Genomic DNA, 27,779 nt, shown 5'->3' with positions numbered 1-27,779 from the left:
TTGCCACTTACAAATAAATTATCAGTCTATAATGTTAATGGTAGGTTTATTTGAACAGTGAGAGACAGAATAACAACAACAAAATCCAGAAAAACGCTTGTCAAAAATGTTATAAAATGATTTGCATTTTAATGAGGGAAATAAGTATTTGACACCTTTGCAAAACATGACTTAGTACTTGGTGGCAAAACCCTTGTTGGCAATCACAGAGGCCAGACGTTTCTTGTAGTTGGCCACCAGGTTTGCACACATCTCAGGAGGGATTTTGTCCCACTCCTCTTTGCAGATCTTCTCCAAGTCATTAAGGTTTCGAGGATGAGGTTTGGCAACTCGAACCTTCAGCTCCCTCCACAGATTTTCTATGGGATTAAGGTCTGGAGACTGGCTAGGACACTCCAGGACCTTAATGTGCTTCTTCTTGAGCCACTCCTTTGTTCCCTTGGCCGTGTGTTTTGGGTCATTGTCATGCTGGAATACCCATCCACGACCCATTTTCAATGCCCTGGCTGAGGGAAGGAGGTTCTCACCCAAGATTTGATGGTACATGGCCCCGTCCATCGTCCCTTTGATGCGGTGAAGTTGTCCCCTTAGCAGAAAAACACCCTAAGCATAATGTTTCCACCTCCATGTTTGACGGTGGGGATGGTGTTATTGGGGTCATAGGCAGCATTCCTCCTCCTCCAAACACAACGAGTTGAGTTGATGCCAAAGAGCTCAATTTTGGTCTCATCTGACCACAACACTTTCACCAGTTGTCCTCTGAATCATTCAGATGTTCATTGGCAAACTTCAGACGGGCATGTATATGTATTCTTGAGCAAGGGGACCTTGCGGCCGCTGCAGGATTTCAGTCCTTCACGGCGTAGTGTGTTACCAATTGTTTTGTTGGTGACTATGGTCCCAGCATCTTTAAGATCATTGACAAGATCCTCCCGTGTAGTTGTGGGCTGATTCCTCACCGTTCTCATGATCATTGCAACCCCACGAGGTGAGATCTTGCATGGAGCCCCAGGCCGAGGGATATTGACAGTTCTTTTGTGTTTCTTCCATTTGCGGATAATCGCACCAAATGTTGTCACCTTCTCACCAAGCTGCTTGGCGATGGTCTTGTAGCCCATTCCAGCCGTGTGTAGGTCTACAATCTTGTCCCTGACATCCTTGGAGAGCTCTTTGGTCTTGGCCATGGTGGAGAGTTTGGAATCTGATTGATTGATTGCTTCTGTGGACAGGTGTCTTTTTTACAGGTAACAAGCTGCGGTTAGGAGCACTCCCTTTAAGAGTGTGCTCCTAATCTCAGCTCGTTACCTGTATAAAAGACACCTGGGAGCCAGAAATCTTTCTGATTGAGAGGGGGTCAAATACTTCTTTCCCTCATTTTAAAATGCAAATCAATTTATAACATTTTTGACATGCGTTTTACTGGATTTTTTTGTTGTTATTCTGTCTCTCACTGTTCAAATAAACCTACCATTAAAATTATAGACTGATCCTTTCTTTATCAGTGGGCAAATGTACAAAATCAGCAGGGGATGAAATACTTATTTCCCCCACTGTAAGTGTATGTAAACTTCCGACTTCAACTGTATATATACGTTTTTTTTAAAGTAACCTTTATTTAACTAGGCAAGTCAGTTAAGAAAAATTCTTATTTACGATGATGGCCTTTCCCGGCTAAACCCGGATGATGCTGGGCCAATTGTGCGCCGCCCTAAGGGACTCCCAATCACATCCGGATGTGATGCAGCCTGGACATATGAGGAACAATAATGGGAGAAGATTGCAATCATGAAAAAAATAAGCAACAAATGTCAGAAATGTGCAAGTCGTGATAAAAGTGAACAGTAACATCTATCTACAGACTGTAGCCTCGGATGCAGATGATGCAAAGATGTAAGGCCTATCCTATCAATACATCCTGCTCAGCTCACAAGTACTTCCTGGTAGGCAGAAGAGGGCGTCCAACTTTGATCTCGTCATACAGAGTCTGCGGCTAAATGTGACAGACAACCAAGAAGAAACTGTTTCAGCATCATGAAAGGTAGATAACTTCCAAAGTAGACGACATAGTCTGCTATTCACTCATAGACAGTTTTATTAGATTTTTGTTCAACGATATCAGGTATGACCATTCATGTCTCGCTCTCACCTTGTTCAGTCTTGGGTCAGCCAGGTCGACCACAGTCCCTCTTGTCTGGAATAAAAACAGAAATAGGTACTTAAACCCATAAACACAATGGATGAACATTGCACAAAAACATCAAAATACTGCACATGTGTAGAAACTACACAGCAATCAGACAGTTGGCTTCACATACATGAGCTTACACACATTCAGATATATAATAACGGCAATGCATACTTACATCTATAATTCTTGTACTGCCCATAACATCTGCATATATTGTGTTGTCAATTTGAACTACTGTGTTTGACAAGAACAAAATATCAACCAATCAGATACTAAACAGGATATCAACAAACATAACCAGAAATGAATAAATGAGACACTTATGAGGCTCCTCTCTCTTTTTCCAATTTCCTTAATATTCCAAGGCCGAAAGTCTCTAATTATGCTTATGCAACATCATAATCATCCTAAGAATACTTGCAGAGCCATCTAAAATGTTTGTTTATATAGTTGAGGGCCCTATGCTGTACATACCCATGTTACGGCGGCCCCTGCGGTAATACACTGCCACAGCTACAATGAGGATCAGCACCACTACAATGCAGATGCTACACCACACCAGCCCTGTACGATAGTCAATAATAACACCCATGTCAATGTTATGCTAGTAGACCATACAGTATAACTACAGTCACCGCCAAAATGATTTGCACTCTTAATAAAGATGAGCAAAAAAGACTATGAAATGAATCATTCAAATACTGAGCTCAAAACAAATTTGGAAATTATATTATTTTATACTAACATTTGCTCATCGATAGAGATTTTGTTAATCAAGTAAACATTTTCTTCTCAAAAAGATAGGTGTCAAAATTATCAATATCCCTGTTTTAAATACTCCAGCACCCTTCCCTTGCGAAAATAATGACAGAGCCTTTTTCAAAAATGTTGTATGAGATTGGAGAACACATTGTGAGGGATCTTAGACTATTCCTCCATACAGAATATTTATTTTTTGTATTATTTTAGATTTTTTTTATATATTTTCTCTCCCCAATTGGTAGTTACAGTCTTGTCCCATCACTGCAACTCCCGTACGGACTCAGGAGAGACAAAGGTCGAGAGCCATGTGTCCTCCGAAACACGACACTGCATAGCCGCACTGCTTCTTGACACAACGGCCCCTTAACCGGAAGCCAGCTGCATCAATGTGTTGGAGGAAATGCCGTGCACCTGGCGACCGTGTCAGCATGGATTGCACCCAGTCCACCACAGGAGTTGCTAGTGCACGATGGGACAGTAACATCTCTGCCGGCCAAACCCTCCCCTAACCCGGACGACACTGGGGCCAATTGTACGCCGCCCCATGTGTCTCCCGGTCGCAGCTGGCTGCTACAGAGTCTGGACTCGAACCAGGTTCTGTAGTGGCACAGTTAGCACTGCGATGCAGTGCCTTAGACCACTGCGCCACTCGGGAGGCCCTTGGACTTGCTTGGGCCAAGAAACACGAGCAATGGACATTAGACAGGTAGAAATCTGTCCTTTAGTCTGATGAGTCCAAATTTGAGATTTTTGGTTCCAACCGGCGTGTCTTTATGAGACACAGAGTAGGTGAACAGATGATCTCCTCATGTGTGGTTCACACCATGAAGCATGGATGAGGAGGTGTGATGGTGTGGCGGTGCTTTGCTAGTGACACTGTCAGTGATTTATTTAGAATTCAAGGCACACTTAACCAGCATGGCTACCACAGCATTCTGCAGCGATACGCCATCCCATCTGGTTTGCGCTTAGTGGGACTATAATTTGTTTTTCAACAGGACAATGACCCAACACACCTCCAGGCTGTGTAAGGGCTATTTGACCAAGAAGGAGAGTGATGGTACTGCATCAGATGACCTGGCCTCCACAATCACCTGACCTCAACTCAATTGAGATGGTTTGGGATGAGTTGGATCGCAGAGTGAAGGAAAAGCAGCCAACAAGTGCTCAGCATACGTGGGAACTCCTTCAAGACTGTTGGAAAAGCATTCCTCATGAAGCTGGTTGAGAGAATGCCAAGAGTGTGCAAAGCTGTCATCAAGGCAAAGGGTGGCTACTTTGAAGAATCTCAAACATAAAATATATTTTGATTTGTTTAACACTTATTGGGTTACTACATGATTCTACATGATTCCATATGTGTTATTTCATAGTTTTGATGTCTTCACTAATATTCTACAATGTATAAAATAGTAAAAATAAAGAAAAACCCTTGAATGAGTAGGTGTGTCCAAACTTTTGACTGGTACTGTAGATAAAACAAATACCTATGTGAGAATGTTGTTCACACCATAGTCCCCTCCAAGATCATCACAGAACGTGGGACCCTGGGACTTAACCTCCCTCTGCAACTTGATCATGGACTTCCTGACGGGCTGACCCTAGGTGGTAAGGGTAGGCAACATTACATCCTCGCAAGGGAGGGTGCAGGAGTATTGAAAAAAGGGGTGCCAGTGATGTTGACATCTGCAGTATCTTTTTGAGAAGATAAATGATTATTTGTAAAACAAATTCTCTTTCTCTGAGCAATTGTGTTAGAATAAAATAATTTCCCCTTTTTTTATACATACACTATATGCTCAGTATTTATCATCTTTATCAAGGGAGCCAATACTTTTGGAGGTGACGGTATATTAAGCTCTAAAACATGTCTCACAGAATGTTGAGAATATTACATTATATTTGACAAGGTAAGCTTATCAGCACACTGAAAAGTGTATGGAGTCGATTATTATGATATCTAGTTACCTTGGGTGGTTGTGTCATTACTACACTTCACTGTTGTAGAGGCAGATTTCCAACTGAATGAGTTGGAGGCAGTGCAGGTTACACTGATGTCTCCGTCTGCTGGTGACAGAGAGAAGTGTATCTGCTGGTCGTCCCTGTACGTCTCATTCCCTCTCTCCCAGGTGTAGGAGAGGTTGGAGCCGACTGACACGTTGCACAGCAGCCACACTGAACAGGACTGGTTGGCCAATAGCTTGATCTCCTTCTGGATCTCCACCTTGGATATAGGCTCTGACCAACCAGGAGAGAGAAAGAGAGAGTTGTGATCATTCTCCAACGTCTAACAGATGATAAACTGTAAAATGTAAGATGTTGTCAATAACACTACAGTCATAGACAATTAAATCAAACTATGAGAAAAAAGCTGATAACTGCCTATTGTGGACTTTAGTGCAGCAAACTCACCCTGTACTGTTAGTCTGTATGTAGTAGTCAACTCTTCCCAATTTTTGTTATAGGTTGCAATGTAAGTTCCCCTGTCTTTTTCACTCAGATTCTTAATGCACAGAGAGTGGTTCAGTGGATTATACTCCACTTTCTCCTGGTATTTAGGAGAGACCTTTTTGTCAGCAACTATTATGGTACTATTGACCTTCCAACTTTGTCTTCGAAGCTCCTGCGGTGGTTCTGCTACAGCCAGGCACACCGAACCCCCCTTCAATCCATACAGGTCCTTTGGAGGGACGTCAGCACAGATCCCTAAACAGAGAGGAATAGTTTGCACCTGTTTTTTTAGCGAGGGATAAAACACCAAAAACAAACCAGGCTAAGACATGAAACTGTGTTCCAATGTATTATTTCTCCTAACCATTATTTTACTTATTTCTTCTGTCCTCAGTAATGAATTTCCTTTCGGTGCACCATTTATTAAATCTGCTGTCCCTTGAAGACCACTTGAAACTTTTCCAACTATCTTACTATATATATATATATATCTATATATATATATATATATATCTCTATATATATATATATATATATCAGTACCAGTCAAAAGCTTGGACACACCTACTAATTCAAGGGTTTTTCTTTATTTTTACTATTTTCTACATTGCAGAAAAATGGTGAAGACATCAAAACTATGAAATAATCCATATGGAATCATGTAGTAACCAAAAAAGTGTTAAACAAATCAAAAATATTTTATATTTGAGATTCTTCAAAGTAGCCACCCATTGCCTTGATGACAGCTTTGCACACTCTTGGCATTCTCTCAAGCAGCTTCATGAGGAATGCTTTTCCAACTGTCTTGAAGGAGTTCCCACGTATGCTGAGCACTGGTTGGCTGCTTTTCCTTCAATCTGCGGTCCAACTCATCCCAAACCATCTCAAGAGTTGTTTAAGCAAGTCAGAATGAACTGTTTTGCTGCCAGGTCAGGCTTTACTGATAGCCAGGTGTAGCAGTGGTAAGGATTCACTCCATGTGTCACGTTGGTATAAAGGATCGTGGGACAGGCTCAGGAATGCGTAATAGGGTTTTTTAATAAACCCAAATTACAGCGTGTCATGTAAAGGCACAGGGACGAAGACCATACAAACACGTATATAAAACACAGGGTTGAAACCCAAACAAAAGAGCGAGGAGTACATTGAATAAATACACGGGACGAGACCCGAAACCACAAGCGCACAATGATACAACACGGGACGAGATCCGTAATCATCTGCACAATACAAGTGGCACGAAAGCCAAAACAGCAAGGTACAGGTGCTCACACGACCAACGGACATTGGAACAATAATCGAAAGCCCAATAGAAACCAAAGGGCACATTTATACAAATATAAATCAGTGATGAAATAGGGACCAGATGTGCGTAATGACACAGTTCAGTTCCTATAGGCCGGTGACGTAGACCTCCGAAACTGGTGCACGGAAAGAACAACACTACCGGAGGGATCCATGACAATACCCCCCGACGCGCCTCACTAGCAGCGGGACGACACCGGCCTCGAGGACGATCACAGGAATGCAGTGCGGGTTGATCAGGACCCGTTGCAGCTGTCGAAGTTGCATCGTAATCGGACAGGCCAGTTGCCGAAGTTGCAGCGGCGTCGGACCGACCAGTTGCAGCGGCGTCGGACAGACCAGTTGTGGCGGCGTCGGACAGGCCAGTTGTGGCGGCGTCGGACAGGCCAGTTGTGGCAGCGTCGGACAGGCCAGTTGCAGCTGCTGAAGTTGCGGAGGGGCCGGACGGACCAGTTGCAGCATCGTCAGATGGGCCATTCCCGCTGTCTCCCTTAATGGTTGATTATTCTGTCACAGATCCCTCCGGTACTGTTGCTGTTTCCGTGCACCAGTTTAGGTCTACGTTACCGGCCTCTAGGAACTGAACTGTGTCATTACGCGCACCTGGTCCCCATTTCATCACTGATTTATAATTGTATAAATGTGCCCTTTGGTTCACCATTGGGCTGCTTATTGTTCCAAAGTCTGTTGTGCCTGTGACTATCTGTGCTGTGTTGTTTTGGCTTTCGTGCCGTTTGGATGTGCATATATGATTACGGGTCTCGTCCGTGGTGTTTCATTGTGCTCTTGTGTTTTCGGGTCTCGTCCCATGTATGTATTATGGGTCTCGCCCCATGTATTAATTCAAGGTACTCCTCGCTCTTTTGTTTGGGTTTCAACCCTGTGTTTTGTATACGTGTTTGTTTGGTCTTCATCCCCGTGCCTTTACGTGGCACGCTGTAATTTGGGTCAATAAAAAACGCTATTACACATTCCTGCGCCTGTCTCCCGATCCTTCACACAACTTGACACCATGGTGCTGAAAAGAAAGCTCTCCAGTTGGGACAGCTTTATGTAGGCCCTAACAATTTGTGGGCACTGTTTGTCACGTTATAGTGCAATTCATGTATTGTGTTGTGTTGTATTGTATAGTGGCTTTGCTGGCATGCATACAATTTTGTTTTCCCCACCAAGATTTACATGCTATAATTGCCACTAAGTCCAACCTTATTTTAAGTCCACATAGTCCACGGTTCCATACTGAATATATATTATATTAAAGTGTCCATCATGCAATTTTTTGTTGTTGTTGTAAAAAACAAATTAATCCATAATTGTACTGTGTAATGCCGTGCAAATGTGTATCGGGGACTACTTCAGCAGGAGGTAGCAATCACTCACAGCCAGATCGTAATCTTCGAGCCCATTTGGTTGTTTAGATACAATTTACAAGATACATTCTGCTTCTCTGCTCTGAGCCGTTTGAAAGTGGGATACAGGGCACATTGTCTCTCCTCTATTTCATGGGGAAATTGTTCATTTATAGAGAACGGGGTGTTCTTCAGTTCCCTACCCTGTTGTAACAAGGCAATTTTCATTTCGTAGTGAGTTAGCATAGCTACGATCGGACGGGGCCTTCCCTCCCCTCTGCCACCGAAATGGTGAGCCCTTTGAAAATCAATTGTATCTAACTGTTCGTCTGTCATCTTACCTTAGCTGTGTTTGAATACTCATACTAACCACACTAACTGTACTATTTGTGACGTGAATTGAGCATATAGTATGCTTATTGGTCATAGTATGGATATAGTTAATATGCCAAAAGTTCCCGGATGTTCTACTAAATTTGCCAAAATACAAAGTATACATGCGGAGGACACTATTTCGATACTTTTAGGGCCCATAATGCAATTATTCAGAAAATGGGCGTGGCTAGTTGAGCAATGTAATAAAGTAATGACTTTTCAAATAAGTTACCTTACACGTTATGTTGGCTGACAATTTGTTAGCTCTGCTATCCTTACAAACCGCATAGCATTACAGCAGTATGTACCGGTATGTTAACTAGTTACCTAATGTTAGTTGGATACTAATACATCGAATTTGCCAGGCAGTCCACGATAGTTTTCAAGATCTTATTTTTCGCTTGTATTTCTTCCATCATTTTATTACTGTAATCCATTCCTGTTTTTAAGGCCTCAACCTCCCCCAGTAGCCCAGGCAACACATCCAGCTTTTTAAACATGCTTGTAAGCAATGCTCTATCTTCTGGAGACATAGTTATAAAAACGTCCCCCTCCAATGTTAAATTTGGAATTTTAGATGGTGGCTTCCCTTCAGTTTCGCTCGCAGAGCTCGAGGAAAGGTCTTCTCTTGTTCGCTTTGATGTATCCGATAATTTTTCGAGCATATCAAAATGCTGATCAATAAATAGTTCGAGGTTCTCTATATTATCCAGAATGTTTGTTTCGCAGTTATCAGCTGATCCTAAATTGTTATGATTCATTCATGGGACAAGCTGTGCCTACCACGCTATCCCCCATTATCACCTTGTTACTGTAGCTTCATTAACCTCAGGCAATAGGGGACTTAACATTCTACAGACATGTCACAGAGGAATTAGCTGCCTGCGATACAGCAGCAGGATTTTTATTAACTTGTCGACTGCCTTTGGGAAGACTCTCATTGTTAGGGCGACATGAACATCTCATCATTATATATAGAGCTCTGCTCTCCATAAAGCCAGACAGCCATACAAACAGCCTTCCCTCCCGCTCCCAGGCGTCCGCATGGTTCTAAAGTCAGTAGATGTAATACCTCTAAACTGCATTTGACTTCTAATAGCGAGTGGAATGATTTAGTTCTTTCTGTGCAAACAAATGTTTGGATATAGGCCTACTGGTAATTACGTAACCATGGCCTGGTTTCCCGAAAGCATTTTAAGGCTAAATTCATTGTTAGAATCTTTGTAGGAGCATCGTTAAATCTCCGAGCTGTTTCCCAAAATCACCACTATTAACGTTCCACTTGGAAACACTCATAATCTAACGCCTGCCTCAGACCACCTGTAGAACAGTTAAATACGTTGTTAGATGCTGTTTTGCCCTCTCGCGTCAGTTTATACACAGAAGATCTCCGCTGAACATAGAATCACATGGTTTATCTGTTCCAATAACCGCAAATAACTTCTGAACCAAATTGACTACAAATACAAAGTTGCCAATTTCTTTGCAATTGATACAAACGAGCCATATAAAAACACGCTTCTAATGAAAACCGAGATGACTGCTTTAAAATATAAAATGTATACTATAGGTCTATTTCAATCATATTGAAATACTTACATTTCATGTTCAAACAATGTAGTTATATGTTGCTACTTGTAGTCTACTGTCTGTAATATGTCTGACTCTATTTCATGCAGAGCACATCCCTATTTGTCCTTCCAGCCTCCAAAGTGCCTTTTAATTTCCCAGAAAAAGTTTTTTTGTTGTTGTATACATTAGGCCTATTTGTTGTTTTTCTGAACCCACTGCCCGCAAATCTTATATATGCTTCAGAGCCAAAAAGTTGTAGTTCTTGATTGTTGACCAGTGATCAGCACTGGCACGCCAAGTCGGTCGCGCATATCCAGATTAGTGACCAGAAATAATTTGTTTAATTTATTCCAGTTTTGCCTGCAAAAACAGACCTACGTTTATCATTCATATAAAATACTGTTTAGCAATCTACTACTGTCTTACCTTGCCAGATTTGATTGATCATGTTCAATTTTCAGATAGGCCTATTTGACTGGCTACTGGCTATATGTCTAAAGATAGGCAGCTGTAACATCGCACTGCCTTCAATATTATGGGATGAGGATGTAACATATTCTGTCAAATGTATTATGCTATTTGTGAGGAAGACAGGGCTACCCGACTGGCAACGAGCACTCTGCAGGCAGGCTGCCCTCCAAAGTGATGGGGAGGTGCAGACAGAATATGCTTTCCATCCAATCCTGCAACTTCAGCTACAAGTAGGCCGTATGATTTTTCTTGCTCTGGACGCCAGAGAAGTGACATGATAGCCTATATCCCTAGTTGACATTGGCTGCTAACATGAATGACTTTCAGCTCCAAATGCAGGTGTAAAATGCAGTATTTCTGTAGTCTACTGCCTTTAGAAAAAATGCATCACCATTTATGACTGTAATGACAGACTACATTTGTGCAGTGATTGTGCGCGCATGTTCAGGTGTGTACATGTGCATGTGCGTACGCAGGGTCGCAAGTTTTGTAGCACAAATTTTAGGGGTCCATTGGTAAAAAAAGTTTAAAAACCACTGGGATACATAATAGTGGCAACAAATGGAGTTCGGTTGAAAATAATAATGGTATGCTACAGTATTTCTTACAATCTATTTTGACTTTAATTGTGTTAGTCATTGTTAGTAAGTGCAGCATTTATGCAAGTTCAAAATAGTTTAGCAAAATACTTTACTCATCAGATTTTGCTGCATTCCCCTCTTGTAATTATTTCTCAATGAGTATGTGTCCCAGGATTGTAATTAGTTTTTTTGGGGGGGGTGCATTTTCATTGGGTAAGCATTATAATACGCCTTAGCCGCCTCAATATTTGCTGCTGTAGGTGGTAATACCTGTCTAGGAGCTGATCCATCATCAGTATTGTGTAATAATTCTAATAGTAAGGTAAGATTTGAATGGAGAAAGTTGATCAGAGCAGCGCTGCCTTTTTTTCGGTTGGAAAACACTTACATCTTTGTCCATTGTAGGAAATGGTTAGGGTGAGGGGGTGTAGCTCCATTTTAAGGTGTGAGCTTAGAGATGTATAGAGATCGCAACGTTGTATCCATTCCATTATGGCGTTTGTGAGTGCACGGGCAGCGCCATTGAAGCCATCTCCATTTTGAAGTAGCCAATCTTCTTCTTCTACTACTTCTATGAGTTGGTAAATAAACTGAAAGGGTGTATAGTGCCACCTGGAGTGTGTTGTTTGAGCAGGTATGAAGCCAAGTTTGTATATTTACTGCCACCTGCAGTTATGGAATGTTTGCTCATGAGTATAATTCATTGGCTGACCCCTCCTGATGATCTGATGTAGTTATGTGGTCTTTCCTTAACCCATAGGAAGTCCCACCCAGTTGACTACTACAAAATGGTAAAAGTCCTCAATGGCGCTGCCCATGTTAAAACTGGCTTATGAGTACTCTATACATCTCTATGTGTGTGAGAGTGACTATGACAAGAAACTAAAAACCACTTCCTGTTGACTGAGTTCTGTGCTGAGAATAAGTGTTTGAAGTTTTCAGGTGTGAAGGTGATCTGTATCTGAGTCACTGCATTTCCATGGCAAGAAAGAATCAACTTAAGGCCCACATTTATAATAACATAGAAATGAAACAGAATCATGTCCAGGTTGATAGACTCATGCGATTTTGCAACTAAAGGCTTTTTTTGTGTCCCGGGGGTAGATTTGTAAGAAAAAAAGTATCATTTAGTTTTTTTGTTTTATATTAAAGGGAAACTCCACCACTTTTTTTTTAACCTAATTTTCATAATCTCCAGCACAATACCAGTGTCTACATATGTAAAAACGGTCACATTTGTACGTTTTGTAGAAAGGGAGCAAGAAAATAGAAAGTCATTGCAGGTTTTCAAAATATATTTACAATGGATAAAAATATAAACACAACATGTAAAGTATTGGTCCTCTGCTTCATGAGCTGAAATAAAAGTTCTCAGACATTTTTCATATTCGCAAAAAGCTTATTTCTCTCAAATATTGTGCACACATTTGTTTACATCCCTGTTAGTGAGAATTTGTCCTTAGCCAAGATAATCCATCCACCTGACAGGTGTGGCATATCAAGAAGCTGATTAAACAGCATGATCATTACACAGGTGCACCTTGCGCTGGGGATTTAAAAAAGGCCACTCTAAAATGTGCATTTTTTGTCACAAAAAGTCACAGAGGTCTCATGTTTTGAGGGAGTGTGCAATTGGCATGCTGACTGTTGGAATCCCCACCAGAGCTGTTGCCAGAGAATTGAATGTACATTTCTCTACAATAAGCCGCCTCCAACATTGTCTTAAAGAATTTGGCAGTTCATCCAACGTGCGGCTTTTCTTTATTTTCTAGTGTTCTACTCCGCTAGCCAGCACCTCGCCTTTAAAGGTGTGCGTTTCTTTTTTCTAGATAGTTCATCCAACCTCCAATAAAATCACAGACGAGTGGTCGTGTGGGCGAGCCGTTTGCTGACATCAACGTTGTGAACAGAGTGCCCCATGGTGGGGCACTCTGGGTTATGGTAAACGCAGGCAGGCATAAGCTACGGACAATGACCAAAATTGCATTTTATCGATTGCAATTTAATTGTACAGAGATACCGTTACGAGATCCTGAGGCCCATTGTCATGCCATTTATCCGCCGCCATCACATCATGTTTCAGAATGATAATGAATGGTCCTATGTCTCAAGGATCTGTACACAATTCAGGAAGCTGAAAATGTCCCAGTTCTTCCATGGCCTGCATAGTCACCAGACATGTCACCCAATGAGCATGTTTGGGATGCTCTGGATTAACGTGTACGACAGCGTGTTCCAGTTCCCTCAAATATCCAGCAACTTCGCACAGCCATTGAAGAGGAGTGGGACAACAGCCTGATTATGTCACGCCCTGACCTTAGAGAGACGTTTTATTTCTCTATTTGGTTAGGTCAGGGTGTGATGTGGGGTGGGCATTCTATGTTATCTATTTCTTTGTTTTGGCCAATTAGGGTTCCCAATCAGAGGCAGCTGTCTATCGTTGTCTCTGATTGGGAATCATACTTAGGCAGCCTTTTTCCACCTGTGTTTTGTGGGTAGTTGTTTTCTGTTTTGTATTCTGTACCTGACAGAACTGTGCACTTTTCGTTTATTTGTTACTTTTGTTCGAGTGTTTCATTGAATAATAAAAATCATGAACACTTACCACGCTGCGCTTAGGTCCACTCCTTCAACTTCCGACGACAACCGTTACAGATTAACTCTATGCGAAGATGTGTCGAGCTGCATGATGCAAAGGTTGGTCACACTGACTGGATTCCTGATCCACGCCCCTACTTTTTTTTAAGCGAAATATGAACAACAGATGCATATCTGTAGCCATGTGAAATCCATAGATTAGGGCCTAATAAATGTATTTCAATTGACTGATTACCTTATATGAACTGTTACTCAATAAAATATTTTTACTTGTTGCATGTTGTGCTTATATGTTGGTTCAGTATAGCTATATTTTAAAATGTTTTCCCCCCTAAAGCATTTAATATCTGGATTTCACTGTTTTGCACTGTTTTTGCCTTGTGTCACGCCCAGACTTTTGATATTACCACTTTTGACAATACCATTCAAAAGGAGAAAAAATAATTTGTAGGAAAACTTTTTGTCACAATTTTGATGTTGCCAGATTGACTTTAGATTCAGTATAACTTTAGCTAGTTAGCTAAGATTGAGGGGAGGACAACGGATTTTAGCTAGCTAAAGTTAGCATTGCTAACTATTTTTGATTAACTTTGCTATATAATGACAAATTTGACATCTGTCTAAAGGAAATTTGACACCATAATAATGCTAAACATTTGACTGCTTTAGGAACGTCATCGTATTTCCAGGCACTATAGTGTAATTTAGACTAAACAGTCGTTAGCCTTCGTCCAGAACGACTGGGCTTATCACAACATTAGGGCACTGCTTTCGCACCGCCAGTAGAGGGCGGCTTGAGAACGCTCATAACAATGGCAGATCCTCACACACACACACATTCATATTGACTCCACAAACGCACAAACAAGCACACACACACACACACACACACACACACGTTCACATTCCTTCACACATTTCACATACTTCTCTGTTTATTATCAATGCATAGACACTTTACCCCTACTTACATGTACAGTTGAAGTCGGAAGTTTACATACACCTTAGCCAAATACATTTAAACTCAGTTTTTCACAATTCCTGACATTTAATCCTAGTAAAAATTCCCTGTCTTAGGTCAGTTAGGATCACCAATTTATTTTAAGAATGTGAAAAGTCAGAATAACAGTAGAGACTGATTTATTTCAGCTTTTATTTATTTTATCACATTCCCAGTGGGTCAGAAGTTTACATACACTCAAGTAGTACACTGAGGGGAAAAAGATCCTCCCGTGTAGTTCTGGGCTGATTCCTCACCGTTCTCATGATCATTGCAACTCCACGAGGTGAGATCTTGCATGGAGCCCCAGGCTGAGGGAGATTGACAGTTCTTTTGTGTTTCTTCCATTTGCGAATAATCGCACCAACTGTTGTCACCTTCTCACCAAGCTGCTTGGCAATGGTCTTGTAGCCCATTCCAGCCTTGTGTAGGTCTACAATCTTGTCCCTGACATCCTTGGAGAGCTCTTTGGTCTTGGCCATGGTGGAGAGTTTGGAATCTGATTGATTGATTGCTTCTGTGGACAGGTGTCTTTTATACAGGTAACAAGCTGAGATTAAGAGCACTCCCTTAAAGAGTGTGCTCCTACTCTCAGCTCATTACCTGTATAAAAGACACCTGGGAGCCAGACATTTTTCTGATTGAGAGGGGGTTAAATACTTATTTCCCTCATTAAAATGAAAATCAATTTATAACATTTTTGACATGCGTTTTTCTGGATTTTTTTGTATTCTGTCTCTCAATGTTCAAATAAACCTACCATTAAAATTATAGACTGATCATTTCTTTGTCAGTGGGCAAACGTACAAAATCAGCAGGGGATCAAATACTTTTTTCCCTCACTGTATTTGGGAGCATTGCCTTTAAATTGTTTAACTTGGGTCAGACGTTTCGGGTAGCCTTCCACAAGCTTCCCACAATAAGTTGGGTGAATTTTGGCACATTCCTCCTGACAGAGCTAGTGTAACTGAGTCAGGTTAGGCCTCCCACAACATGATGCTGCCACCCCTGTGCTTCACGGTTGGGATCGTGTTCTTCGGCTTGCGAGCCTCCCCCTTTTTCCTCCAAACATAACGATGGTCATTATGGCCAAACAGTTCTATTTTTGTTTCATCAGACCAGAGGACTTTTCTCCAAAAAGTATGATCTCTGTGCCCATGTGCAGTTGCAAACCGTAGTCTGGCTTTTTTATGGTGGTCTTTGGAGCAGTGGCTTCTTCCTTGCTGAGCGGCATGACAGCTGCGTGGTCCCATGTTGTTTATACTTGCATACTATTGTTTGTACAGATGAACGTGGTACCTTCAGGCATTTGGAAATTGCTCCCAACGATGAACCAGACTTGTAGAGGTCTACAATTGTTTTTCTGAGGTCTTGGCTGATTTCTTTTGATTTTCCCATGATGTAAAGCAAAAAGGCACTGAGTATGAAGGTAGGCCTTGAAATACATCCACAGGTACACTTCCAATTGACTCAAATGATGTCAATCAGCCTATCTGAAGCTTCTAAAGCTGAAGTTGAAGTCACATCATTTTCTGGAATTTTCCAAGCTGTTTAAAGGCACAGTCAACTTAATGTATGTAAACTTCTGACCCACTGGAATTGTGACCCAGTGAATTATAAGTGAAATAATCTGTCTGTAAACAATTGTTGGAAAAATGACTTGTGTCATGCACAAAGTAGATGTCCTAACCGACTTGCCAAAACTATAGTTTGTTAACAAGAAATGTGTGGAGTGGTTGAAAAACGAGTTTTAATGATTCCAACATAAGTGTATGTGAACTTCCGACTTCAACTGTACATATTACCTAAATGACCTTGACTGACCTCCCCTGCACATTGACTTGGTACCCTTAAATATAGCCTTGTTATTGATATTTTATTTTGTTACCATTTTTCCTTTAGTTCATTTAGCCAATATTGAATTACTTGTTTAAAACTCTACATTGTTGATTAAGGACTTGTAAGTAAATATTTCACAGGTCTACACCTGTTGTATTCGACACGTGTGACAAAAGCGATTGACCCAACCACACCAGCACAGACAGAATGTGTTTCATTAAAAAACACCATACATGTTTATCTGAATATAGGCAGTGGTATTATCACACAGTAATAAAGTAAACATTTTGAGGTATAAAACCAATCACTGACAAGGCATTCCACATTCAACACACACTATTCAAAAACCAACAAGGAAGTTAGAGAAAGCTAACTGCGTTCCTAACTTAATCATGCAAGCACATGTAATACATACTGTAAAAAACATGAGCAGGAGAAAGTAAATAATCCATACAAAACGTACCATAGTGGAGGATAGAGAGTAGGAGTATTCCCTGTTTGGAGAAACATGAGAGGGGACCACCAGACATCTCTGTTGGGAGTTGTATGTCTGTTTCCTCTGGCTGTACGTCCTCCTCATCTATCTCTGACTGGTAGATAGCTAGACTCACCAAAACACACAGAGAAGAAAGAGAAGAGAGAGAGACATCATTTGATAAGACTCCCTGTATGTTAGTTGAAAAGGAAGTCACACTCTATAGTCGTTCTCTGAAAAACCCCTTCACTCAGCTGGAGAGATAGACGATGATGAGTGGGAGTGTTTGGGGTCTGTCACTGTGTCCGTCAGTCTGATGCTGGTGTTTTTTTGGAGTGTTTCCTAGTAGCTGGTTGTGTGGTTAATGGTCATGTTATTTTATAGGTAACAGTATTTTTTGAACTTTATGAGCAGACCACTTAGTAGAAGAGAAAGAGAAAGGAGGGAAAGAGAGACAGAGAGGAGGGAGAGAGAGAGGAGAGAGAGAGAGAGCGAGAGAGCGAGAGAGAGGAAAGAGAGAGAGATGACAGAGAGAGATAGAGATGAGGGAGGGAGAGAGAGAGAGAGTTAGAGAGAGAGAAAGAAAGAGAGAGAGAAAGAGTGGGAGAGAGTGAGTGAGCATAGCCTTGCTATTGAGAGAAGCCGCCGTTGGCAGACCTGTCTCTCAAGAGAAGACAGGCTATGTGCACACTGTCCACAAAATGAGGTGGACACCGAGCTGCACTTCCTATCCTCCTGCCAAATGTATGACCATATTAGAGACACATATTTCCCTCAGATTACACAGACCCACAAAGAACAAATCCAATTTTGATAAACTCCCATATCTATTGGGTGAAATACCACAGTGTACCATCACAGCAGCAACATTTGTGACTTGTTGCCACAAGGGCAACCAGTGAAGAATAAACACCATTGTAAATTCAGCCTGTATTTATGTTTATCTATTTGCACATCATTACAACACTGTATATAGTCATAATATGTGTATTGTCTTGGAGCTTTTGTGTGTAATGTTTAAATTGTTTTTTAAACTTTTGTTTACGATCTATTTCACTTGCTTTGGCAATGTAAACATATGTTTCCCATGCCAATAAAGCCCTTTGAATTGAATTGAATTGAATTGAATTGAATTGAGAGAGAGAGAGAGACTGAGAGAGAGAGAGGATGTAGGAGGATGTGATAATACAGTGTGTGCAGTTCTTCATGTTGGCCTCATATGCCTGCAGAAGGGTTTGCATGAGCTATACATGATAAACCCGCCCACGTATGTGTTTTCAGGAAGAAGTGGTTCCGAGGTTACTTACAATGGCCCCCCTTCTACGTTTCAATTAACATGTTGTTGTGATGTAACTTCCTGTGACTGATAGTCTCCATAGTGACCTGCTTCTGATTCTCAGAAGCAGTGACCTTAGCCCCTCTAGAAATGTAATAGAATCTCTATGTCATGGACACTTAAAGTTCCAAAATGGGGACAAAATGGCAGCCATATTGTTCAGGGAGAAATCCAAATCAGTCTAATAGGAATGAATGACAGAATAGGCAGAATCCTGATTTTACTTATGCAGGAAAATAAAAGTAAGGCATGTAATATATCAGAAATTGTGTAATAGAATTATTGTCAACCTAAAGAATTGTCAAATAATTATAAATACACTTTATATGGGTTTTATACCAATTGTCTGTATAAATAGCCTCTGAAATATGACATAGACTGACCAGGTGAATCCAAGTGAAAGCTATGATCCCTCCCTGAAGTCATTTGTTAAATCCACTTCAAATCAGTGAAGATGAAGGGTTGGAGACAGGTTAAATAAGGATGTTTCAGCCTTTACATAATTGAGCCATGGATTGAGGTGAACGGGCAAGACAAAAGATTTAAGTGCCTTTGAATAGGGTATAGTAGTACTGAAGATGCCAGGCGTGTCAAGAACTGCAATGTTGCTAGGTTTTTCACACTCAACAGTTTCCTGTGTGTATCAAGAGTGGTCCACCTCCCAAAGGACATCCAGCCAATTTGACACAACTGTGGGAAGCATTGGTCAACATGGGCCAGCATCCATGAGGAACGCTTACAACACTTTGTGGAGTCCATGTCCCAACGAATTGAGGCTGTTCTGAGAGAAAAAGAGGGGACGGGGGGTGCAACTCAACATCAGGAAGGTGTTCCTAATGTTTAGTATACTCAGTATATGTGAACAGACTATAAAAATCTACATTTGTGTATTGTTGGAAAGCTGTCAAGTTATTATTATATAATGTCAGTACATGTTGCATTTCAAACTTTTCTAAGTCCTATTTGATTTCATCCAGTGTATGGCTGTGGATTGCATTGTTTGAATGGAATGTTGACATATTGGCAGTTAATTCTATTTTTTTATCATTCCTCTAAAACTGTCTGGCTAGCTAGCTAACAAACATACAGTGCAGATACATTTTTCAAATTCATTATTATACACAATATCTTATCACAGAACTGGCAAACCATGATTGAGCAACTCCCTAACTAAAATGGCTGACATTATCGCATCATAAGAAGGTTCATGTCCATTCTAGTATTTTAATTCCTAATTCTATGGCAGTGACACTTTGACGTCAGTCAGTCAGTCTACATAGGTCTAAACACATAGACACATAACCCCCCTAACTGGAACAGTGGTCTTACCAACCATGCAGGTAAATATCAGAGTCAGACAACCACTAATGTCATGAATCACCTTCACCTTGTCTTTAGGATGAGGAGGCAATATGTAATAACTATTAGTAATGCATAGGCAGGTATAGGTAGGTTAGCACTTGGAATTCAACACAGTGATGGAAACATTCAATATTGTTACCATGTTATATCACATTCTGACTTATGAGTCTGACCTTTGTTTACTTGGAAGACCCCTTTGCAATCATAGGTGTGAATGTCCACATTTACATTTTTTAGTTTATTAAAAACAGTCAAGGCATTTGTGTGTGTTTGTTGTAGAACTACAGTAGTATAATGTTAAAGTATAGTGAGAGGTCCTTTCTGTCTTAGATGAGGGGGGTTATTAAATGTTGCACATCACTCTATTTTTATCAGAGAAAGCATGTCATATTTCTCAAGTTCTTGATATGTATTTCTGTTAGTATTTCCTGATGTTACAACTGAACTATAACTGATCAACCTAAAGTAGTAGTTTGGAGAGTTCTATTGTATTGCATTATACTGTATTGTATTCCATTATATTATCAGGGTTATTAGATGTGTAGTCAGTGTCAAATGTAATACCTGACATTTCATTATAGAGTGAGGCTGTCAACAATGTAGTTTAATTAAACACTGAAATGTTGTCTTCCTAACACTTTTCCTGTAAAGTTGAGGAGCCCAACAACTCTATTAGGCTGAAAGGAGAGCTGAACAAAGTAGGTTGGTTGTATGGAAGAGTTGACCATGAGGACAATATCTGTTTACTCTAACAAAGCATTCATTCCATCTGGTGGATAAAAAAATAAAGTTTATTAAAAAAGCACAATGCAAAGATATTGTAAAAGTACAGGTCATTAGAAGCGAACATGTATATGTGACATTCATATAGAAAATATGTTATTCTATCATCTGAATGACAGAATAATGAATTAATGATAATACATTTCAGTACATTTACAACCCAACAATTCAATACACAATACAAAGCAGATAGAATTACTGTGGCTGTTTATAAGATCTATCATCATTACACCATATCATTTATTTAAGCTGTTACAGTAATACACAATACAAAGCAGATAGATCTTATAAACAGCTACAGTAATTCTATCATCATTACACCATATCATTTATTTAAGCTGTTACAGTAATACACAATACAAAGCAGATAGATCTTATAAACAGCTACAGTAATTCTATCATCATTACACCATATCATTTATTTAAGCTGTTACAGTAATACACAATACAAAGCAGATAGAATTACTGTGGCTGTTTGTAAGATCTATCAGCATTACACCATATCATTTATTTAAGCTGTTACAGTAATACACACGGTTAAATGTAATATATTTGTTGTATTTATCTGGTAAATTAAAATAACATACAAATCCTTAATGTACAAGGTGTTATTGTGTGTGTGTCCCTCACAGAAAAAACACATGAGAATGTAAAGTGAAATCACGTTTTCACATGTGCAGTTTCTGTCATCACATGTTGCTTCATATGTTGTCACATGTTATCACACTAACTTCACATAAGATCACGTTATCACATTAACTTAACATAAGATCACATGTTATCACATTAACTTAACATAAGATCACGTTATCACATTAACCTAACATAAGATCACATGTTATCACATTAACTTAACATAAGATCACATGTTATCACATTAACTTAACATAAGATCACGTTATCACATTAACCTAACATAAGATCACATGTTATCACATTAACTTCACATAAGATCACGTTATCACATTAACTTAACATAAGATCACAAGTGCTTTTGGAATACTGCACATGTTCACTTGTAGAAATGAACGTTTTTTCTGTATTTGTGTGTTCGTGGGCGTGTGTGTGTGTACGTGCGCGTTTTTATTTGTGTGTGTGTGTGAGCATGCCTGCATGTGTGTGTGCTTGCGTGCGTTGAGCATGCATAACCCATGTTCCCAGATTGCTCCTGCTTCTCCTCTGATGGTGTGTCCCTCCGTCTCCCTCAAGGACCTGTAACATATCACCACACAAAGTTATTTATCCCTCCATCTCCCTCAAGGACCTGTAACATATCACCACACTAAGTTATTTATCCCTCCATCTCCCTCAAGGACCTGTAACATATCATCACACAAAGTTATTTATCCCTCCATCTCCCTCAAGGACCTGTAACATATCACCACACAAAGTTATGTATCCCTCCATCTCCCTCAAGGACCTGTAACATATCACCACACAAAGTTATTTATCCCTCCATCTCCCTCAAGGACCTGTAACATATCACCACACAAAGTTATTTATCCCTCCATCTCCCTCAAGGACCGGTAACATATCACCACACAAAGTTATTTATCCCTCCATCTCCCTCAAGGACCTGTAACATATCACCACACAAAGTTATTTATCCCTCCATCTCCCTCAAGGACCTGTAACATATCACCACACAAAGTTATTTATCCCTCCATCTCCCTCAAGGACCGGTAACATATCACCACACAAAGTTATTTATCCCTCCATCTCCCTCAAGGACCTGTAACATATCACCACACAAAGTTATTTATCCCTCCATCTCCCTCAAGGACCGGTAACATATCACTACACAAAGTTATTTATCCCTCCATCTCCCTCAAGGACCTGTAACATATCACCACACAAAGTTATTTATCCCTCCATCTCCCTCAAGGACCTGTAACATATCACCACACAAAGTTATTTATCCCTCCATCTCCCTCAAGGACCGGTAACATATCACCACACAAAGTTATTTATCCCTCCATCTCCCTCAAGGACCTGTAACATATCACCACACAAAGTTATTTATCCCTCCATCTCCCTCAAGGACCTGTAACATATCACCACACAAAGTTATTTATCCCTCCATCTCCCTCAAGGACCGGTAACATATCACCACACAAAGTTATTTATCCCTCCATCTCCCTCAAGGACCTGTAACATATCACCACACAAAGTTATTTATCCCTCCATCTCCCTCAAGGACCTGTAACATATCACCACACAAAGTTATTTATCCCTCCATCTCCCTCAAGGACCTGTAACTTATCACCACACAAAGTTATTTATCCCTCCATCTCCCTCAAGGACCTGTAACATATCACCACACAAAGTTATTTATCCCTCCATCTCCCACAAGAACCTGTAACTTATCACCACACAAAGTTATTTAAACATGCTGAAATGTCTATCGGTCTTTTCAAAACAGCTCTTAAACTAAAAGGGCATGATTATAATTGTAACAATTTCACAGTATTATTGTAACATCATAGTGTGGAAATATATATAAAACATAGTAAAATCATGTTTTTGATTGCACTGGGCCTCTAAGAGTCACAGTTTGTTGAATTCTTTGATGTACAGTCCACTCAATTATTTGGACATTTATGTTCATGTAAACTAAGTAAACTGATTTGGTTTAGCCAATGAGAAGCCTTGTTAAAGTTGTGGGCCAATCGCGTAAATTCTGGGTTCGCTGTGACAGAGGACTTTTGAGGCACTGGAAGGGGTGATGCTGCTGGAGACATGAGGAGACCTGAGACGGACACTATAGTTCTTGAATTTAAAACTTGTACATTTGAAGAGATTACAAATTGCATTTAGCAAATTGACTGTTGCTTAATTTTACTTACCTGTTACAAGTGTACAGAAAGTCCAGTATCTGTCGATTCTGCCTGAATTCGCCTATTGCTGTGTGGAGAATTTCGACATGGTAGTTTAGCTTGTCAGATCGGGAGCTGTTTTGTTCTGAGCCTGTGGACTTCTTTAATGACGCTGGACATCCCTTCTGTTGCATGCAAGGCATTTTCCGCCATGGATTATAGAAAGGCATTGGCCTTGGAATGATTGTTTCAGGGAGTATGCTACGGTTTCGTGAGTAACACTGGGGTTTCCAATTCATTTGTTGAATCATTTGGTTTCTATTGAAACTCATTGAGCTCCAATGCACCAACATTAGTTTGCAAGCTTGCTAGGTTGAACAGTGTCAGTAACTGAGTTTAAGAGTGCACTCTCTATACCCGAGGGTTATATTTTTATTCCAATATTGTATTTGATTTATAATATTCATGTTAAATTGCATTCTGTGTGTGTTTGTATTTTCTTTGAGTCATTCATTTTGTTGCATCTGAGAACATTCTGAAAACAGTAATATAAGCCTTTATGTATCTATTAGTAATATCGCTAGCCTCTTGTTTCCTCTAGTGAGTGAATATCATAAAGGTTTATACACTGAGATGTCCTTTTCACCATTATTCCCTTGCTGATCTATCCAAGTCTATGGTGAGAGGGTTACATAGAAGTATCAATAGCATCTTACCTGGGGTTGTGTCTGGCTTCAGTTGAGAATAGACTGAATCTGCCTCTGGTGGGGTTGTTTCTGTAGGGAGTGAGGATAAAATACATAGATATACAATATGGGGTCAGAGGTGTGAGGTTCTGATAGGGGGAATATGGAGGGAAGGATGTCCAGTCTTACCTCTCTTCTTCTTAGCTTTGGTCTTCTTTTTGAGGACAACCTCAGCATAGGTCACATCAACAGGTCCAGCTGCTGCTGACAATGGACATTTCCAGTCAACAAATGAAGGAATTAGCTTGTTGCATATTCTGCCTCATCAAAACTCTCAAATTGTGAATTTATTGACTAACTACCAACTTGTAGAATGGGTCTTACCTGTGGCTTTCCCTGTCTGCACCTCAGAGTAGACTGGACTTTCTTTTGGATCAGCTGGCTTTTCTGAGGAGGAGGAAGATGGGCTGAAGTTTTGTAGATTTGGTTTTATTTTCAAATATTGTAAATGTTGCAACTTTGATACACTGCACATTATTAATTGATGTCACAGTTGAAAGTCACCTTTCTTTTTCTTGTCCAACTTTTTGAGTTGAATCTGGGCGTATGTCACATGACTTGGTCCAGCAGCAGCATCTGAAACATACAGGTGACACACTAATATTTCTACTTAGGACTCTATTCAGTCTGTATTGATGAAGGGGTAGAGATTGACTGACAGAAATGTTAAGGTCATTTCTGATTGAGCCGACATATACAGCGTTTACCTTGAATGCTGTCTCCACTAACGTGGGAACATTGCCTTTAAATTTAAATCACACTGAAACGTTTAACTTCCACGATATGGACTGAATACAGCCCTTAGTCTTAGTGTGTTAGTCATATTAAACACATGAAGAACATCAACAGTAACTCTATACTGTATTCATATTAAACACGTGAAGAACAGTAGCAGTAACTCTATACTGTATTCATATTAAACACATGAAGAACATCAACAGTAACTCTATACTGTATTCATATTAAACACATGAAGAACAGCAGCAGTAACTCTATACTGTATTCATATTAAACACATGAAGAACAGCAGCAGTAACTCTATACTGTATTCATATTAAACACATGAAGAACAGCAGCAGTAACTCTATACTGTATTCATATTAAACACATGAAGAACAGCAGCAGTAACTCTATACTGTATTCATATTAAACACATGAAGAACAGCAGCAGTAACTCTGTACTGTATTCATATTAAATACATGAAGAACAGCAGCAGTAACTCTATACTGTATTCATATTAAACACATGAAGAACAGCAGCAGTAACTCTATACTGTATTCATACTAAACATAACATACACAATACAGTACCATTAACATTGTTGTCTGAGGGATTGATCGTGTCGTAGATGTGACCACCATCTGTTGGTCAAAGAAGAGAGAGACAGGTTAGTTAGGTTGGTTATCCCTCAACTTGTCTATGGACAGAGAGTACAGTAACATGTTGTTAATAAAGTGGATGTTGATGAGTCAGTGTATGAGGTTACAGAGAGAGGAGTGGTAGAGGTCTGGGTTGAGAAACTGACCATGCTGCAGAAGTGTATACCCAGCATCAGGAGCTCGGCCCTGGGTAGATCCTTGGTCCTGTTGGGGGTCCTGGTTGGTGCTCTGGGGCTGGGGGTTCCTAGAGGGAGAGATATACTCATGAAGAACTAAGACGATATGTTACTGAATTATCATAGTTGAGACAGGTGTACTCACGAGAATATTCTGTTGAAACAGGAACCTGTAAAGAGAAATGCATACGATTATATCGGGTCATTGCTGTTTTGAACTATTGTAATTACACTTTTTTCTAACTAAACATGAACTAAAACGTTTAATGATTAATAATAAAATCTCACCTTTGGTGTTTTTAAATCTCCACAGCAGGACCAGGAGAATGACCAGTAGAACACCAGCAACAACCAGACCCACAACCACTCCTACTAGGACTGATGTAGAGGATCCAGGAGATACGACTGGAGAGAGAACAGCACAACACCATCAGCCTCTGAACAAAAATATTAACTTGACATGCAACAATTTCAATGTTTTTACTGAGTTACAGTTCATATAAGTACATCAGTCAATTGAAAAAAAATAATATTAGGCTCTAATCTATGGATTTTACATGACTGGCCAGGGGTGCAGCCATGGGTTGGCCTGGGAGGGCATAGGCCCACCTACTGGGGAGCCAGGCCCAGTCAATCAGATTGAGTTTTCCCCCTGAAAAGTGCTTTATTACAGACAGAAATACTCCTCAGCACCCACCACAACCCCCCTCAGATTACCGGATGTGGAGGTCCTGGGCTGGCGTGGTTACACTTGGTCTGTGGTTGTGAGGTAATAACCTGTGTAATAATCATTCTGTTTTATCAGCTTCTTGATATGCCACACCTGTCAGGTGGATGGATTATCTTGGCAAAGGAGAAATGCTCACTATCAGGGATGTAAACAATTGTTTTCACTAAATTTGAGAGAAATAGGCTTTTTGTGCATTTGTGTCACGTCCTGACCAGCAGAGGGAGTAGTGGTGTAGTATTTTGGTCAGGACGTGGCAGAAGAAGTCCGTATGTGTTGTCTAGTATGTCTGTTTCTGTGTTAGTCTTGTGACTCCTGATCAGGAACAGCTGGGGATCGTTGTTCCTGATTGGGAGTCATATATTTAGGAGTATGTTTGTCACTTGGGTTTGTGGGTGGTTGTGCTAACACTGCTACTCTTTTTGTTTGTAGTAAGCGTGTTAGCCTGTCGTGAGTTTCGTGTTTATTGTTTTCCTGTGTATACTTTGCTTTAATTTATTATTCTTTACATTAAAAGATGAGTATCCACATTCCGCCTGCAGTTTGGTCCATTCAACACGGCTTCAACAATTAAGACAATATGGAACATTTCTGGGATCTTTTATTTCAGCTCATTAAACATGGGACCAACACTTTGCATGTTGCGTTTATATTTTAGTTAAATAGGTGTATAGACCAGCCTGTATCTTTTGATAATTTAGTTGAGAGCATATTTTCTCTGGGAGTACAAATCCAAACGTATGTTAACATCAACACTAAAATCACTATCACACAGATGATGAAAAGGTAACTTGAGATCATAATTGTTTTCTCACCTCTCACTGTCACCCAGCTCTCTGGTGAATCTCCTTGATCAGAGTTACACTTATAGAATCCTTCATCTGACTTGGATACTGCAGGGATGGTCATCTCTCCTGTGGTCTCATTCTTGATGAGTACTCCATCTTTGTAGAAATCAGTCTTGAGATTTGAGCTGGTTGTCCAGTATTTTCAGTGCAGAGTCACAGAGTCCCCTTCAGTCACAGGATGGACAGGGCTCTCCAGGATCACATCACCAGCTGTTTAACATAATATATAAATAATACTGTAAATCTGCATACTGTAGTCATCACCCTCAAAATATTATGATCTTGTATTTTATAAGAGATGCAATTCAGTTACAAAATTGAACATCCTATCATACATTGAAATGTTGTTTTTTGAGTGTGAATGTCGTACAATAGACGTACCATGCACTGTGATGTTGACAGAATTACTGTACTCTCCTGATCCAGACTCACACCAGAACACTCCACTGTCCCCTGTGTATGTGTAGCTGATGGTACATGTGGACCCTGTTATTGATCCCCAGTTAGAGACACACCCTGACTCTACTCCTCTCTCTGTGTATCTCATCAGTCTCCACCCAGTAGAGTTCCCCTTCTCCTCACAGCTCAGTGAGAGAGACTTTGATCTAAAGTGTTGATGTCACGGTTGTCGTTGGAAAA

At 40.3% G+C, this 27,779-nt stretch overlaps 2 protein-coding genes across 3 annotated transcripts in view; both read right to left on the bottom strand.

Annotated features, from left to right (window-relative positions):
* Positions 1 to 1,501: 1,501 nt before the first annotated feature.
* On the bottom strand, positions 1,502 to 17,247 carry LOC106577815 (T-lymphocyte surface antigen Ly-9). 2 transcript variants are annotated; one of them, XM_014156170.2, is made up of 7 exons: positions 16,955 to 17,247; positions 5,363 to 5,656; positions 4,919 to 5,188; positions 2,663 to 2,752; positions 2,364 to 2,422; positions 2,147 to 2,191; positions 1,503 to 1,990 (listed from the first exon to the last, which is right to left on the bottom strand). In XM_014156170.2, exons 1-7 carry the CDS (start codon positions 17,019 to 17,021, stop codon positions 1,925 to 1,927), a joined length of 891 nt encoding a protein of 296 aa, XP_014011645.1. In that variant the 5' UTR covers positions 17,022 to 17,247; the 3' UTR covers positions 1,503 to 1,924. The 2 variants fall into 2 exon arrangements, with proteins under 2 accessions (XP_014011646.1, XP_014011645.1); XM_014156171.2 differs by lacking the exon at positions 2,364 to 2,422 and having other exon boundaries at positions 1,502 to 1,990.
* A 3,439-nt stretch (positions 17,248 to 20,686) lies between these two features.
* LOC106577812 (B-cell receptor CD22) overlaps positions 20,687 to 27,779 on the bottom strand; it is a 44,885-nt gene continuing 37,792 nt past the window's right edge. The window contains exons 11-19 of the mRNA XM_045701410.1: positions 25,854 to 25,970; positions 25,711 to 25,735; positions 25,536 to 25,633; positions 25,321 to 25,371; positions 24,514 to 24,585; positions 24,334 to 24,396; positions 24,139 to 24,210; positions 23,980 to 24,039; positions 20,687 to 21,659 (exon numbers count right to left, since the gene is read on the bottom strand). Of these exons, the coding sequence (XP_045557366.1) occupies positions 21,652 to 21,659; positions 23,980 to 24,039; positions 24,139 to 24,210; positions 24,334 to 24,396; positions 24,514 to 24,585; positions 25,321 to 25,371; positions 25,536 to 25,633; positions 25,711 to 25,735; positions 25,854 to 25,970 (566 nt within the window). The 3' untranslated portion in view covers positions 20,687 to 21,651. The remainder of the gene's footprint in view (positions 21,660 to 23,979; positions 24,040 to 24,138; positions 24,211 to 24,333; positions 24,397 to 24,513; positions 24,586 to 25,320; positions 25,372 to 25,535; positions 25,634 to 25,710; positions 25,736 to 25,853; positions 25,971 to 27,779) is intronic.

This window comes from Salmo salar, chromosome ssa18 (genome assembly GCF_905237065.1).
Source record: "Salmo salar chromosome ssa18, Ssal_v3.1, whole genome shotgun sequence".
Classification (NCBI taxonomy): domain Eukaryota; kingdom Metazoa; phylum Chordata; class Actinopteri; order Salmoniformes; family Salmonidae; genus Salmo; species Salmo salar.
The sequence above is the reverse complement of the archived record's forward strand: the minus strand, read 5'-3'. Positions and strand labels throughout refer to the sequence as shown.